This window comes from Limulus polyphemus, unplaced genomic scaffold (assembly GCF_000517525.1).
Source record: "Limulus polyphemus unplaced genomic scaffold, Limulus_polyphemus-2.1.2 Scaffold156, whole genome shotgun sequence".
NCBI lineage: Eukaryota > Metazoa > Arthropoda > Merostomata > Xiphosura > Limulidae > Limulus > Limulus polyphemus.
Genome location: NW_013665766.1, coordinates 786,302 through 804,841, shown reverse-complemented (window position 1 = coordinate 804,841; position 18,540 = coordinate 786,302). Strand labels below are relative to the sequence as shown.

The 18,540-nt window shown below is 31.0% G+C and overlaps 1 protein-coding gene across 2 annotated transcripts in view; it reads right to left on the bottom strand.

Annotated features, from left to right (window-relative positions):
• Positions 1 to 259: 259 nt before the first annotated feature.
• Positions 260 to 18,540, bottom strand: part of LOC106476489 (carbonic anhydrase-related protein 10-like) — a 170,868-nt gene continuing 152,587 nt past the window's right edge. For both annotated transcript variants that reach the window (XM_022381324.1, XM_022381323.1), the window contains 4 exons: positions 10,487 to 10,618; positions 7,050 to 7,092; positions 2,793 to 3,151; positions 260 to 896 (listed from right to left, as the gene is read on the bottom strand). In XM_022381324.1, coding sequence (XP_022237032.1) covers positions 3,120 to 3,151; positions 7,050 to 7,092; positions 10,487 to 10,618 — 207 coding nt within the window. In that variant the 3' untranslated portion in view covers positions 260 to 896; positions 2,793 to 3,119. The remainder of the gene's footprint in view (positions 897 to 2,792; positions 3,152 to 7,049; positions 7,093 to 10,486; positions 10,619 to 18,540) is intronic.

Below are 18,540 nucleotides of genomic sequence, written 5' to 3'. Positions count from 1 at the left end.
GGTGAATGATTACGCGTGCTCTCTCTCTGATCTGTTTAATATTCTTAATACATGGAAGTAAAGATCTGCTGAAGATCAGATTAATTATTAGCTGACAGTTAGTTAATCTGTAAGAAACGTCTGAAAATATTATTTGAACAATAGTAGTTTAAGAGATAAGTACATTTTTATTTTTAGACAAAGAGAAATAGTTTTACAATTATTGTTTGTTTATTTATTCTTGAATAACATCAAATCTTATTTTAGAGCAACGCGACAAATTGCTGGTTAACCGATGAGGAATATCAAGAAGGTGCTTTGACGTTGCTTGAGATTTTGCGATTAGGATCTTTTACAATCGTAATGTGACGTAATAAACTATTATATTTTCAAGCAAAATAACTGATTACAGTTTTAGTGTTCAACATTGATCTTATTTGCTTTTATTTCAATAATGGACGTAGTTCAGACAGCGTCGTCCACTGGAATAATATTCTCTCGTTAAAGTTCTTTAATAACCCATTGTGTCATGAAGTCAGAAGTGAGTCTTCTATTTTCAACAAAACTATATGATATTGTGTTATTCGTTAAAACATCAAACAAACGTTCACTGTTCACACTATACGTTGAAACGAACTGTTTCTTCATGTCTTCGTAACTGTCTGCCACTAAAGCAGCCTGAATTACAATGTGAAATATTTAAAGCAGTTAACTGGATGATACACGGGAAAACACCTTGCGATTTCACTGTTTATGTAAGATTTGACTTAAAATTCATCCGAACAACGTAGATATTTTCATTTCGAAACAACACAGAGACGAACACACTCAAAACAACGAGAATCTGCAACATTCTACTAAATTACTTCTTGTGAAACTATCGTCTTCGTCTTCTAATGAGGCTTAAGTCTTATTACCTAAAAAAAGAAAAAATAATATCATATTTGACCTTACTTCTTAATCAATAATACATATCTCTATGGTTATGTTAGAAAAACACGTGAAATAGATTAAAAACAAAAATACGAAATCCTATAACCCGAGTACTTTCGAAAGATGACTCTTTCTTCCCAGTTTGCCCCTGTTTGGGTTTTAGGGTTTCGTATTGTTGTCAAATATCTCAAGGAGATGCTGCTTATGACAAGCGACTCTAATATGCACACAAACACACACGCATACATACATATATATATATAGAATCTTAATTTTTATAATTTTGACTAAACGATATATAGCTAAATACAAATTAATGCTGCTTAAAACAGCCCTTCAACGGTTTATCATCAGTAAGGTTCACATAACAGAGAATGTGTATTATAAAAGCATACTTTTATTAAAAGTCAGTTAACGCGTATATTATTATTAATAAAACGTTCGATAAAATATTTTCTGATGAGTGTTATTGATCATATTTTGCAACAGGTTCTTCAAATAAAAGTTGAGTCTGAGTCCAGCGAAAATATAAAGTACTCAATAAAATACATGAAAAATGAAAGTCAACTCATTTTGATAAAAATAATCAGTGGCTGGTTTATTTCGATGCCCTGGTGGCAGTTACATTTATTCTAATATATATATATATATATACAGTAAACATGGTTAGTTTATCACCTAACACTCCTAAACTATATCGTTTCTTTCATTACTCTGTTTTTTTGGATATTTTTTTATGAATGCACAAAATACAGCGTGTTGTACTGAACTTTGGAATTGAAATAATCTGGCATCTATGACTTATAACTGTTCTTGTATGTCATAAAATAGGGCACGAAATAATTTCTTATATATAAAAATATAGGTAAGATTGGAGCCATTCATTGGAGTTACAAATGTTTTAAGGTTGATATTTCTTTCTAGACCAAATATTTAACGAGCTCGGACTGTGAATCATAGGATTTATGGTTCGCGTCCCGATGTTAGAGAATTACAAGAGCAACAAATAATCTAAACATGTTTATTAAATTGATAACAAAGCGTTTCTCCTATACGTAACGATATTTAGGATTTCGAATCTTCAGTTTAAAATGATCGTAATTTCTCATTATCTCTGTTCATTATAGTGTAAGATAGACCATCTTTCGTATCAGGAAATTTTATCAAGCCTAAAGAGTAAACTGGAGCTTTCTTAATATACTTAATTCTTCTTCTGATCAAGCAGAAAACGTTTCGTTACTTACGATAGCGTAACTAATTATGTACTGCCACTCATTTGTCACCGCACCAACATAAGGACTACAGTACAAAGTTAATTTAAAATGTCTTAAATAAAAAATGCATGTACATAATTTATCTATAAAACACTTCTTTTACGTAAATAAAGATCTAGATATTAAAATTTCGCATCGTAAAAACTGCCGAAGAAAGAGCTGCTTCAAGTGCGAGTTGAGCATCGAAATGAATGAAAAAAAATGGTTTTGCTGCTTCAATAAATTCAATATACCATCAACGAATGATTCTATATATAACCATACAACAAGCATGACGTTTATCTACATCTTAAATACGAAACATCTTCGCCCATGATGAATATTTGTGATCAACTGAGTACTATAGTTTCGAGCTGTATCACTTGTATTAAATCAATAATGGAACATGTTGCTCAAACGAGTGTTATATGTCAGCTGATCAAAAACATCCACTAGAAAATGCTTTTTATATTTGTTGTTACTCAAGTGTTTGGGGTTAATAAAACTTTAACGTAACACAAGTTATTAAACTAATGATGAAAACACTTATGATAAGGATTAGCATATGTTGATAACTGTTTAATTAATATATTCTAAGTTTAAATTACTATTACAAGATACACTTACCATTTTAAGATTCCAAGTTTTCACAGGCGAAAAACGATCTCTGAGTTACAAGCGTGACTAAGGTAAAGATGATTACAATATGGGAGACAAATTTGATCATAAAGATTTATCCACTATAAATGACCGAGAAAGTTCGAGCTTGTGTAGAGATTATTGGACGTTGAGCTTTACAATCAGGAACAGCAAGAAAGAAGACAAATCCGTTGCCTTGAGCCTGATTAGAATTGGAGATTTATAGTTTCACAAAGTCAAAAATAAATTATGTGGTTCATGTCTTCCGTTTCAAACACATCATTCCTTACACAAACAGTTTTTGAAGCTATAAAATCAAGAGCCTGTGTTCCACAAAGGTGAGTTAGCTGTGGAGAAAAAAAAAGATAACTGTAATATAGCAAATACTTCATGAAAATTTCCCATTTTAAGTTCTATAGCAATCACTATATAAACAATGAGTTCAACTCCCTAGGGTACTTAAAAAAAATTAAGTTTCAGTACTTAAATCCAAATGATTAAACTTGCACATGAAACACAACATTGTACCAAACAGATGTTATATTGAAGAGCGTGAAATTGACTCTACTAAATAAACAAAAAAAAACATATTAGTGAATTTTCGCAAGAAGAGATGAAAGTTTTATTTGATTTGAAAAACAAAGCAAAAAATAACATGTTTTATAGAATTTCCGATAGGAAAAGTAATAAATAATTTAAAGTTCTGTAGCAAAGAAGTAAAAATGTTTTATGGCCACCTTAAATTTTAATTTAGTCTCAAAAGTCAGTATCAGGATGTAGTAAACTAACGTCTGGATAAAAATTAATTTATGAGTATGAAAAAAAATGCAATGTATCTAAGACATTTGTTACTGTACGTTAAAAGTAACAAGAATATCTTATCTGAAAACATTGTAATAGAAGTTACACTTTACTGAAGTCACAAAATTTTAAACCCTCCTGAGTGAAATCAATCCCCTAGAAACACTTTTGAAATTGTCAATAAATATATGATGGAAGATTACTGTGATCGATAGATAGGTGATTTGATGTATCTGAGGCACTAAAACTGAAAGTTTCAAAAATATTCCGGCATTTCATGTTTTTTTAAACTACGCTTACAAACTGAGTTTCGCTTTGTAAGCTTGTGCTTGAAGTTACTAGATTTCGTATTAGGATATATGAGCAGATTGTTGTCGTTTGGGATTATGGTATGTTAGTCAAGAAAGTCGAACAAGATGCAGTTGCGGTTCTAATATTACTGCACCACATGCAATAAAGTTTTAAACATGGAGTGTTAAAGATAAAAGGTAATGTCTTAGAAGCTAAGTCACTGACATGATTTATTTGGAAACATGGATTATAACTTTATCACATGTTACCAGTTTCACCGTAAAAGATACAAAACGCACATTGTTGTTACTATGTACCACATAATACCGACTGTTGGCTGTATGGTGTTGTTCACATTCTTCTTGTTTCGACTTGCTTTATTGTTTGTTGGGTAGAAATAGTAAAAATTTAATTATGAGAAGAGAATCCACTCCTGATCTCATTCTCTGAAACGTTAAGTGGATTTTGTAATATTTCCTATTCTATTGTGTTTTTTTCGTATACATGATTTTCTATTTATTAATACTTGAAATATATAACCGATACTTATAGCATTTATTAGCTTTTTAATAACGGAAGTGGCAAAAATATGTAACACGAGGGTTTAGTTACTTTATTTACCTGTGACTAAAAGCTAACATCCCTGTTCACAACTTTACATGAACAATTGTAACTAGGTACAGGTACACTTCACAGATTTGTACTTCTAATCTTTGAAATAAAGAATATGAAGTTCTGAAACTTTATTTAAATGAGTCATTGTATGATATTTTAATGAAAGTATAATTACACGATGTAAAACAAACAAACATTCAGACATCAAATACTCTACACACACAAATACAATAAAATAATATATCCACAATCCCTACTCAATTACAACAAAGTAAAACAGCCATAAATCAAATATCTAATACTACACAAATACAACAAAATAAATCAGCACAAATCAAGTATCTAACATTACACAAATACAATAAAATAAAACAGCCACAAATCAAGTATCTAACACTACACAAATCAAATATATAACCCTACACAAATACAATAAAGTAAAACAGCTACAAATCAAGTTTCTAACGCTACAAAAAAAACAAATAAAACAACCATAAATCTGGTATCTAACACTACACAATTACAACGAAGTAAAACAGCCACCAATCAAGTTTTTAACACTACACAAATACAACAATGTAAAACAGCTACAAATCAAGTATCTAACACTACACAAATACAACGAAGTAAAACCCACCAATCAAGTTCTTAACACTACACAAATACAACAACATAAAACAGCTACAAATCAAGTATCTAACAATACACAAATACAACAAAATAAAACAGCTACAAATCAAGTTTCTAACACTACACTAATACAACAAAATAAAACAACCACAAATCAAGTATCTTACACTACACAAATACAACGAAGTAAAACAGCCAACAATCAAGCTTTTAACACTACACAAATACAACAAAGTAAGACAGCCACAAATAAAGTTCGCCACATACACATTAAAACAAAATGAAATAATCACATGATTATTGTTCCGCAATACATGAGAAGAAAAACTTGGATAAATGATAACAAGGAGTAAATTAACCCCTCTAAATTAAAACCTTTTCTAGTATATTTTGTGCGTCGTTTCGAGCAGAAGCTTTTCCTTAGGCAGTAAAGACCCTTTCTGGGCCTAATTCCGTTGTAGGATGGTCCTTACTGCCTAATGAAGGGAGTCTGCTCGAATCGTCGCAAAAAATCAACTAGAACATTTTTTTAATTTAGACGTGTCAATTTGTTTCTTATGATCGTTTATTCAAGAATTCACAAATGTGACTGACCATCACAACCCAACAAAGTGAAACATTCAAACAACAATTACCCTACTATATCATTTACAATTGCAACGAAGCAAAGCATCCAGACACCACAAACACTACAAAATATAACTACAACAAAGTAGAACTTCCAGACACTAAATCCATTACCATATATAATATAAAAAATATTAAATTTACAAAAATACACAATTTTACAAAATATCAACAAAGTACAGCTTTCAAGTAGAACGTATACCATCACGTACATTAATAACAAGACACTGTGAATTGTCTAAACAAAAAGCACACCAAGATATATCTTGAAATCACATCATCACGCACAGTAAGAAAACAATGAAACTTCCAAACCTGTTTTGATAACACTCTAAATTTATTTTATGCACTCAATATTAGGGAATCTACATAAAGAAGCACCATACATAATTCTACTGAAAAGTGTGAAAACTGACTTTAATGAGGAAACCGTCTGGAATGCTTTGCTTAATGACTAGACTTACAGAGACATTTTATGTAATAAAAAATATCATCCCTGTCATCATTTTGAAGTCCATACAGCATGTTATCTTATTAAAGTTTGTTCTAGAACAACAATAAGTAATTCAAAACTGATGAAAAACAATTTAAAACCACAATTCTTTATACAAATGCAGATTAAACTTTTACACCAGGATAGAGTTTCGTGAAAATATTCTGATTTTCAAATATTTGTGCTGTCTTATTGGAATTCCATTCCAGTTAAAAGGAAATGGAGCTCTTCAGGAAAATTTGATTTAATATAAATACATCAGTATATGTTGATTTTTTTTCTGTTTTATAGCATTTAACATATGCTTATATATACATATTGAGCGTGCGGATCAAACAATTGGATACTGGCTATCAGAAAACTCAGTTACCGTGTCGTATCCTGAGGTTTACTCGTAAGGAAATGTGTTTTGGTATTGGTGACTTTTCAAGAACAAGAATGAATACTGTCAATTCGATCAACTTAGCTTATGATATTCTGAAATCAGTCACTTATGTCTTGATCCCTTAAATTAGAAAATTCAAATGCTCTTGATTTTCAGTAACAGATTTTTATTTATGTCATAAAGAATGTGAAGCATTTTCGTGAAGATCAAACTTGATATTTATTAACATGTGAAGGATTTCAAGTAAAGTCAGTCAATTCAATAAAACCTGATTTCCCTGGGGCTTTCGAGAATTATAAGGTGTAGTAGTGGCCTCGTCTAGACGTGTAAAAAAACCTAAAAGGCTTCGAGGATGAAGGTAGTAGATATTACACTAAAATCCATTACGCTTGGTCGTACCTACCCTCATAGAAGTGATCCTGGTACATTGTTGGACAGCTTTTGCCCTGGAGTAAAAAAAACAAAACATAGAAAACATGTGATAATCAACTATACAAATATATGTAAAAAAGTATCATATTTGATAATTGAAAACTTTGTACTTTTATTGGAAATGTTGAATTTTTAACGTAAACATGATTAGTCTCATTTATTCGTCAATACTCACACAGACTCAGGTTTCACTTAAACTTGTGAAATAGATCAATATTTTTCAAAAAGTGTATGTGTGTGTGTTTTGAATTTCACGCAAAGCTAAACAAGCGCTATCTGCGCTAGTCGTCTCCGAAAGACTAGAAGGAAGGCAGCTAGTCATCACCACCCACCGCCAACTCTCGGGCTACTCTTTTACCAACTAATAGTGGGCTATCCTTTTACCAACGATTGACCGTCACATTATTATGCTCCCACGGTTGAAAAGGTGAGCATATTTGGTGGGACGGGAATTCGAACCCACGACCCTCAGATTGCGAATCAAGAGCCATAACCACTTGGCCATGCCGGGCCACATGTATAAGTAAACCCATGATAATAGTGTCGTGAGAAATCAACTTCAGTAAAATACTATTTCAGTATTCGTACAATAAATGAACCACGATACTTATACTAATTTACTAGACATTTCTCTTGCAGTAGTTCAACATGAAAGAAATGTAATTCTAAGTAATCTACTTTTATTTACATTAATTGCAAAAAAAAAATAGAGTATAGAATATATATTGATTAGTCAAAATTCCCTCTAGTCGTACACTGCTAAATTAAGGACGGCTAGCGCAGATTGCCCTCGTGTAGCTTTGCGCGAAATTCAAAACTAACTCATACATGTATGATAGAGTTGGAACTGCTTCTTTAGTTTCTAAAACTACCAAGAGATGGCAATATGCTCATAACAGTTTATAATGAGACTTTGTTATATCGCGCAAAGCTTCACCTTGTGCTATTTGCGCTCTGTCCATTTCTAAATCGAACACTAGATTTTAGCATTTTAAGTTCTGAAACTTACCGCTAAGCTACCTAGGAACTTATAACAAGAAGGCCTATAGTATTTTTCAGAAAAAATGACAGTCACTAAGTAAGAGATATTAAAATATGTATTATTATGAATTCAAATAACGAATTGTAATTATTTTATTAAACTATCATCGTAAAATATGAAGGAAATGCCATTTAAATTTGAATAAATTTATAAAAAGTAAAAGTAGAACCTAGTGTTTGAATTGTCTGTTTTGTTTAAACGCAAAGCTACACAATCAGCTAACAGGGTTGTGTTTGCCGCGGGAATCGAACCCAAAATTTCAGTTAAAAGTCAACAGGGGTCGAAAGAGTTAAGTACTTATGATGAAGATTTAGCATACAATAAATTGAAAACTAACTGTCATGGTTAGTGGCCAATACAATCACTTACAATAATTGCTAGTTGTTAATGTTTATTCATTTATTGTTACCAGTTAGATTATACTCTACGTACTGGCTGCCGCCATCAGGAGGGATCTGATACAAGAAGAACTATACCATTATATGCAGTAGTAAGAGCTGAGATCCGATCGTGAGTCTTCTTGCTAGGAAGATGGGTCTGCTATTCATTCGTTCGAGATCTCATCCCATTGGGATATCATTCAACTAACTCTCTGGATATCTTCAAGGTGGGTATCCAGAATGTGCTCACTTTTGTGCTAGATTAGGCTTAAAAGGCTTCTTTTTTTTCATAAGTGTGGTTCATATCCTATTAAATTAGCGTTAGTCTACTATCTGTAACCAGCTATTGCAGTGAGTTCGATATTTCGAAGTCTTGTATGTTTACTGCATTTATGAACTCTGAATTCCAATTTATGTTGGTCTTTTTTGTTTCTATTAGAGTCCAAATTCAAAGGGGATGTTAAAAGACTTAGCTAATTTAGCAGGAAAATCTAGTTACACTTCTAAAATATTCAAATAGTTAGTTGAATCAGACTAGTAGCCAAAACATATAGAGTAAACTAAGAGATAATTACTAATTCGTATCTAGTGGCACTACAAAACGTAAAATACCTAATCAGTAATTACTTTTAAATGATCGTATACAGACTACTAACCATGGCAATGATTGATATTCGACCACCACAACCTTACCGAGAGTACTTAAATTTCAGACTGTGATGGTATTGCCAATAAGGATTAACCAAACTCAAAGAATAATTTCCGTAGTTTGCAATTAAATTTCAAAAAGCAACTGACTTAAAGAAAGTTTGAGAACCATTAAAACTGAGAGCTTATTGCTACTGGAATATCGCTGAATGATGTTAAGTTTTGGAGTCTAATATTTTCAGGAAAGAAATCTCATGTTTTTTTGAAGTGTTAAAGGAAGAAACTATATTCTTGTTTTCTGTTATGTCAGTCACATGATGAACTGAGTATACTATAGAGATTTCTTTAAAATGTTTTAATGATTTGATTTTACTTTTTATGTTAGATATTTGTAGTAGTAGTGACTTTTCATCGAGTTAAAAAATAATAATATCTAATACTTATGTATAAAAGCCTGTGTGCCAATATTAACACAAATCTTATGAATTTAATGAAAATCCATTACATTTATCTGACAACTGAATAGCCACAAGGAGTCGACTCAACAAAATAAAAGTGTCTCTGTCATCGACCGTTGAATTGTTTTACATGATTTGCCTCAAGTTATTAATTTCAAATAGACGTTTAGAGGTAAATTAAAACTTTCCATTTACTCGCTTATGCTATCGGTAACAGTCCGAGAAGAACAAAGAATTTCGGAGTCGTTTTACATCGGATCCCGGCTGTACATCATAAAGATGGATAGAGAATTGAGTTTCAACAAATATTGAATACCAAGTATTAATTATTTAATAGATACAATTCCTTAGTTCGGAGGTAATAAACATAAAACGAAGGAAAATAAAATGAAATTATCAAGTTTTGTTACACGTCTATTTTACTGTTTAAAGTGGTGTGTTTAGAAGCGAAGAAAGTAAAATATAGTAAAATGGGAAATATTAATACAAATGAACTAGTTGCATATGGTGTTCAACATTTTATTATATTGTTGCTATGCAGACTAGAATAGTTAATATCAAAGAAAGTAAAGATATTCTCAAATGATGTTTATATTTATTTTACTTGTTTATTTAAGTGAAGATATCCAAATGTGTAACGACAACGTAGAGTTTACTATTACACTGCGTTTCGCTGTGAAATTTCGCATCGATAAGCATGATATAATATTGCTATAGCTTAACACGTTCGAGTAAGATAAATGATAAAACTATTTAACGGAAGAATAAATTCATATAATGGCTGGAGACGGCTTGAATGGGTAATGAAGAAAAACTTTAATATAAGTTTAACATAACAGCATAACATAACAGCAATTCATATAATATTGGCCCAACTTACTTGTTTCCTCCTGAAGTCAATATTTGTTCTCAACACTCGATGGTTGAGTGGCTGAGCTGGGCGATAATTGTCAGCCAAGGGAGCTTTCGTTTTTTTTTCATCCCCTTGCTTTAGTTTTCTAAGGGCATACAACTGGAGAAAGTATTTAATTTAGATTGTATTACGTTTTAAACATCAAATCATTGTTTCTATAACATCACAAGTAACGTTGACGTTAATTTTATGAGAAAAGTGAGCCATGACTTCACACCATTAATTTTTCCGATGCTATTTTGTTATAAACTCCTTTTGGACATCGGGTAACAAAGGTAAGGTAATAGGAGTTCATTAGAATAGTTCCTCCTAAATTTCCTTTTCATCACAAGTCATAATATACACAGATTAAAAAAACTAACACACTTTTATAACAGAATACAATTTACGGCTTGTAGGTAATTACTTGCGGTTTTCAATGAAACAAAACTACCTTCTGGGGAATGTAAGGTTATTTGTTATTACTAATCAATAGTAAATAAAACTACCTTCTGGGAAATGTAAGGTTATTTGTTATTACTAATCAATAGTAAACAAAACTGTAAACGTCCACGGACTATGCATTAATTTCTTATGAAATCAAAATTAGAAAAACACATTATTGCATAAAAGTTTAAAGGACAAACAAAATTTAGTGTTTCTAATAAGATTAGTTATTGAATACTAAATTAAATTAACTATTAAAAATATTTAGAGCATCTTAATATGCTATCATATAATATAAAGGCGAAAGTCATTTAAATGCTCTTGCATGATACCAAATCGAGTGAACACATTCTACCAAAGTTAGTAAATATTATTCAACAGTTTTCTTGTATCTGGTTAAATCTTGAGTCAACAGACAAGAAGCCTTGATTCATTAGAAAAGTATTTACAAAAGTATTAATATATCGTAACTTGAAACAGCAACGCATAACCTCAATAGGTTAACTAATGACAAAAGACAATAGGAGCCAGTTAACCATACTGTTTGACAGCTACAATATAAACATCCTACTAAGTGCACTATACCACAATAAAACATTATTTGTCACTTACACCGTTAATCATTTTTATTCGAACTTGAAAAAAATAATAAAGAAAATAAACAAAATATTTCATGCAGAATTATATTTGTACCAAAATATTTAGAATTATTAAGATTAAAGAGAAATGCTACAGGCAATGAAGACGTAATTAAAAAAACACATTTTTTTACCGTTTTATCCCTAACACCTAAACGTTGTTACGATAACATTTCAATGATTATCCCATAGCAACTTAATTCTACAATAACATTTCAATAGTTGTCCCATTGCAACGTAATGGTACAATAACATTTCAATGATTATCCCATAGCAACTTAATTCTACAATAACATTTCAATAGTTGTCCCATTGCAACGTAATGGTACAATAACATTTCAATGATTATCCCATAGCAACTTAATTCTACAATAACATTTCAATAGTTGTCACATTGCAACTTAATGCTACAATAACGTTTCAATAGTTGTCCCATTGCAACTTAATGCTACAATAACGTTTCAATGATTATCCCATAGCAACTTAATTCTACAATAACATTTCAATAGTTGTCCCATTGCAACTTAATGCTACAATAACGTTTCAATAGTTGTCCCATTGCAACTTAATGCTACAATAACGTTTCAATGATTATCCCATAGCAGCTTAATGCTATAATAACATTTCAATAGTTGTCCCATTGCAACGTAATGCTATAATAACGTTTCAATGATTATATCATAGCAACCTAATGCTACAATAACATTTCAATAGTTGTCCCATTGCAACTTAATGCTACAATAACATTTCAATAATTGTCCCATTGCAACTTAATGCTACAATAACATTTCAATGATTATCCCATAACAACTTATTGCTAAAATAACATTACAATGATTATCCCATAACAACTTATTGCTAAAATAACATTTTGCTGTCTTTGAATTTTTGTATTACAAGTCATTCCACGTTAAAAGTCAGTGATATGAATAGATAAGTATACTAGTACCAAAAGCGGAAATAATTAGATTTATTAAACTTTAAAATAAATTATACATGCAATAAAAACAAAATAAAAAAACCTCACAAGCCTCAAAGTATTCTGCAAAGGTGTCTGTTTTTGTAATATTGTCTATTTGCTTTGAAAAGAGAAAAAATTCGTTAAATTACTTTCTTTGTGCCAGTATGTATTTACAAGGATTTTCAGTCGATTCGATATATCTTAGCTACTTATTACATTGAATACTGTACCTGAATGACGTCATTAATGTGCTAAGTAGAGCTTCACAAAGGTACAAGTGTTTCAACAGAGTGTAGGCGGTAACAACGTACTTTGTAGCCTAGTAAAACTTTGTTATCCGTTGTATTAGCAGTGCTGTCTTGGGAAATTTCGAAATATATATGTGTGTGTGTGTATGCACTTATATATCTATATATACGTACATGCAAACGGATTACAATTTTTGCTGTACGCAATAAATTATCAGAAATATTTTCTGAATATCACATAAAAGTAAAATATACTATCATCCTCTAAGTTGTACTTTAAGAAAAGAAAAACAAAAAACAGCATTAAGCTTCCTTTATAATTTTTTTTTTTTGCAAATTGGATGAACTATTTTACTTTGTGCTTAGTCTACGAAAAGTCAGAACAAAATATATTTTACTGAACAACCAAAAGAAGTAAAATAAATATATTTTACTGAAAAAAAAGAAGTACAACAAAATATATTTTACTGAAAAAAACAAAAGAAGTACAACAAAATAAATATTTACTGAACAAGAAAAAAAGTGCAATAAAATATATTTTAATGAACAAAGAAAAGAAGAACAACCTGCAATTATTGAAAAATATGGTTACATTTACATTACAATGTGATATATTTTATTTTTCTAGTAATATTTTGTACAAGCTGAGGTACCCGTCGTTTGTTCGGGTTATGAACTTAAAAAAATGCGGGGGTGGATGTTATGATAAATATTACAAAAACCCTTACTTTCACACAATTTATTCAAAACATAATATGTTATTACAGTATTCATTATTATCTCACCAAAAGTTTTATATAAGCTTTAAGAACGCACTATGTATATATTTAAAACACGGTATACACTGTGAGATGGTTAGGGTGATTTTGTAGAAAGAGGTAACAGCCAAAGAGATGGCGGGTAAGGGTGCTTTCTGCTATCCGCTTTCAACACTCACCTTTTAATGTCCTCTCATAGTAATTCACGGGATTAATTAATTGAAGGTCATTTACCGCAGAAGTGTGTTACGGGCCGAAGTTGAAAGATCACGAGTCAAAGTAGGAAGTGCGTATAACTCAAAAAATGGCCCTTCATATCAACCTTATGATGGCTGTTGGAGTAGAAATTCAGCTAAATTTATGTAGTATTCCAATAGTGGTGGCTATTTTTTCCATTGCATTCCTCCATAGAGAGTGCGATTGCACCCTCTGAGATACATGAAAGGTTTATGTGCCCTCTTCTCATATTGTGTTCATGTTGTTTTATAGAAAAGTTATTTTGTTTTTGGTGCAAGGAATTGGCGCCATCTATGAACGTAGTTAACTTTAATTTACATCAAAAATAATAAATTCTCAGTAACAACAATTATGGGGATGAAGGAATTTGTGAACGATCAATTAACATGCTCCTTATTCCAGATTATCATACCACAAAGTTTGGTTGAGATTGGCTCAACAACCTAGCAGTAGTTAGATAACGTACAAACAGACAGACCTACGGATTTTTGTTCTTTATATATAGAGATGAGTCACTAATATTTTACATCAGTATCATTAATGTAATAAATTACAAGTTGGATACGTTTTTGCAAGAGTTAAAGAAAGAATGATTGGAAAATGATATGTGTATGGTATTTAAACCTAAACAATATTTAGATAAAACCAAGGTTTCAAGGGAGTAACAGCAAAATTGTAAACTAACTTGGGTTTCAAGGGAGTATCAGAAGAATTGTAAACTAACTGGGGTTTCAATATAGTAATAGCGGATTTGTAAACGGATTTAGGTGTCAAGAAAGTAACAGCGGAACTGTAGACTAGCATGGGTTTCAAGAGAGTACCAACAAAATTGTAAACTACTATGAGTTTTAAGGGGCTAGCAGTGGAATTGTAAACTAACTTGGGTTTCAAGGGAGTAACAGCAGAATTGTAAATTAACTTGAGTTTCAAGGGAGAGACAGAAGAATCGTAAACTACCTTGGGTTTCAAGGGAATAACAGTGGAATTATAAACTAGCTTGAGTTTCAAGAGAGTAACAACATAATTGTAAATTAACCTGGGTTTCAAGGGAGTAATAGCAGAATTGAACTAACTTCCGTTTCAAGGTCACAAATATAACTTGTATCAAATTTTATCTATTAGAGCTCCTTAACATGCTTAATTATTGGATGACTTTTTAGAGAGGTAGTTAAAGCGATATTATTTTAGGGACACACATATGTAAAATGAAGCATTAGCTTTCCTAACACCCGGACTCATTTGAATTGATATTTGTAAGTAGATTTCTAATACTGTTTTACAGTTTACTTTGACGAAAACCTAAATGACTTTTATTATGAACTCTCATGACTTTTCAACGCTCCTTAAGTGCGAGTGGAGCGTTCGATAGTCAAGTATGCCGAATCACAACATTTAATTACTATCTAGTCAAGACTGAATTTGAATTAGTTAAACATTTGGGAAATTATCAAACATGAATACATAAACCTGACTTGAAATAAGCCGATGTCAGACATAGATCATTGTGAAATTATCACACATGAATACATAAACCTGACTTGAAATAAGCCGATGTCAGACATAGATCACCGTGAAATTATCACACATGAATACATAAACCTGACTTGAAATAAGCCGCTGTCAGACATAGATCACCGAGAAAAGCTTCTGTAAAACTGAATTATTTTAATTCGATAATCTAACTTTTATACTTTTATAGCGAATCATTCGTGTACGAAGTGTTCATTGGACCCATGTTTTAGGACTGCTTAAAAACACACACTTGAGTCAACGTAGGAGTTTGAATAGATATGAAGTTTTCAGTATACACTTACTGTAGAAAAAACTGAAGTTGGAAGACTTATATTACATAAATAGAGTCAGAGAAAATTGCAAGTTTTAGCTCAATCAAATAGCTTTATGCTGAGTAAATAGCTATTAACATCAGACACTGACAAAGTTGTAAATTTATATGGTAACACACTTGGAAAGCTTATAAGGAAAGTAGAATATCATCTACTTTACTATTACTTGTAAATTTTAAATCAACTTCTTAATTAAAACATTTTTGCAAAGTGTGTAATCTTCTGGAAAGAAAATGTAAAATTTCTTAAAACGCTTTACAACTGTAATATAATGTTCACCTTTTATTGTGTGGTATAGTCTGAAATAATAATATGGTACCTCTTTAAAACGAATTATAGTGCTAGAAGTCTTCACGTTAGAACTATAAAAATGTTAACAGTTCTTACAAAAACTACTTACTATAAGAGAGAATGTAATAACACCTCCTGATAATATACACAATGAACATTTAACTGTTGCACAAAAACTTACAAGGGCAATTAACATAACATTATACAATTTATTGTATACTTAGAAAATGTAGAAAGTATTCAATAACATATTTTTTTCCAGTTTTATATTACCTGCTAATCTACATGTCCTGTCTAATTAGCATGTTAATCTATATATCCTGTCTAACTAGCATGTTAATCTATATATCCTGTATAACTAGCATGTTAATCTGTATATCCTGTCTAACTAGCATGTTAATCTGTATATCCTGTCTAACTAGCATGTTAATCTATATATCCTGTCTAACTAGCATGTTAATCTATATATCCTGTCTAACTAGCATGTTAATCTATATATCCTGTCTAGCTAGCATGTTAATCTATACATCCTGACTAACTGGTATGATTATCTATATATCCTGTCTAGCTAGCATAGTAATCTATATATATGCTTTCTAACTAGCATGGTAATCTATATATCCTGTCTAACTAGGTATGGTAATCTATATATCCTGTCTAACTAGCATGGTAATCGATATATCCTGTCTAGCTAGCATGGTAATCGATATATCCTGTCTAGCTAGCATGGTAATCTATATATCCTGTCTAACTAGCAAGGTAATCTATATATCCTGACTAACTAGCAAGGTAATCTATATATCCTGACTAACTAACATGTTAATCTATATATTTTCTCTAACTAACATTGTAATCTATATTTTCTGTCTGACTAGTATGGTGCCATAGCTTTTTTTTCTAATTATTGAATTAATTAGTTTAATAATGGGAAATGCGTTCCTTTTCACCAACCAATTTTTAAGTTTTGCTGTGCTTGCTTTATTTTACCAAGAGGCATTGAAAGCATCATTTAGAATTTTAAAAAAATCAAGAATCACCCTTAATTAAAAATTATTTAAAAAAAGTAAAGTAGAAATCCAAAAATTGATAAGCAGAGTCATTAAATTACTTAAGTGATCATAAATGACATTTTTAATCATAACATTAAAACTTTTACTCGAAACTTAAAATTACTTACGTAACAGTGATATTCATATGTTTAACTATTGTATCTTAAATGTTGTATTCTGTTTTACGTATACCTTTTCTGCATAACATTTACATTATATGTGAATCATTTTATTCCTTACAATAACAATGATCTGAGAATATCGTAAAACTATCGTTAAATTATAAATAGTACAGAAAACTCAAAAACCAAATTGAACAATAGTCAGTTAGATAAAATGTCTGTTTGGATTGTAGATGTATTGTAAAGTAATTATGTCTCAGAAACAACAATGGTTGCAAACAATATGTAGTCATAACTATGTGTAATAAGAGCATTACATTTTGTAATATTTAGGAATCCTCTCTAACGCAACAAAGAAATTGAAGTCACGTCAAGGGGAAAACCTGATGAAAGTGTTTAAATAATTATTTCTTGCTTTAATATTGCTTTATTATTGTGCGAATAAAAAATACGTATATGAAGAATAATGTCTGTTTTTTTCTTTAACAGTAATACTTTACATGTTCAATAAAAATGTCAGAGGAGAAATATAATAAATTTCCCACTGTACTTGTAACTCTGTGAAATGTCACTCCTTTAAATAGACAAAACTAACATTTTATCTCACTTGATCGACACAATAAGACAGAGAATGATAACTAATGCTTAGTCTGTAAATAAACATCACAGTAGATAGGTAACAAATTCAAAATCCTATTTCTTTGACCATTCCAAATTCATAGCGAAGTACATGCGCCAGTAATTATGATAATTCAACCATGTTTTCTTTCCTATCGTTGCAGGGTCATTCCAAGTTCATAGAAAAAAACATGTGCGAGTAATTATATAATATTATTAAATCGTATTTTCTTTTCTATCTTTTCAGGGTCATTCCAAGTTCGTAAAGGAAAAAATGTGTCAGTGTTTATATTAATTCAACAATGTTTTCTTTGCTATCTTTCTACCATCATTCCAAGTTCATAGCAAGAAACATATTACACATTAATTTAATAACACTGTGAACCAAATGTAGCTATCTGGAGACAATGTAACAGTTTGAATTAAAACATTATTGTAAGCTCTTTTTAAGGGGTAAAACATCAAAATTATTTTACATATAAGGATTTTTCATTTGAACCACTTACTTCATTAGATTCAACAACTTTTGTAAAGCTAGATGATGCACTATCGAACAAAAATGTTTTCATCGGTAACAAACTACTACGGTTAAAGATGCTTAAAGCATCAGAGTAAAGTTATCCGGATAAAAACGTAAGTGGTTTGTTTTGAATTTCGCGCAAAGCTACACGAGGGTTACCTGCGTTAGCCGTTCCTAATTTAGTAGTGTAAGACTAAAGGGAAGGTAGCTAGTCATCACCACCCACCGCCAACTCTTGGGCTACTTTTTACCAACGAATAGTGGGATTGACTGTTACATTATAACGCTCCTACGGCTAAAAGGGCGAGC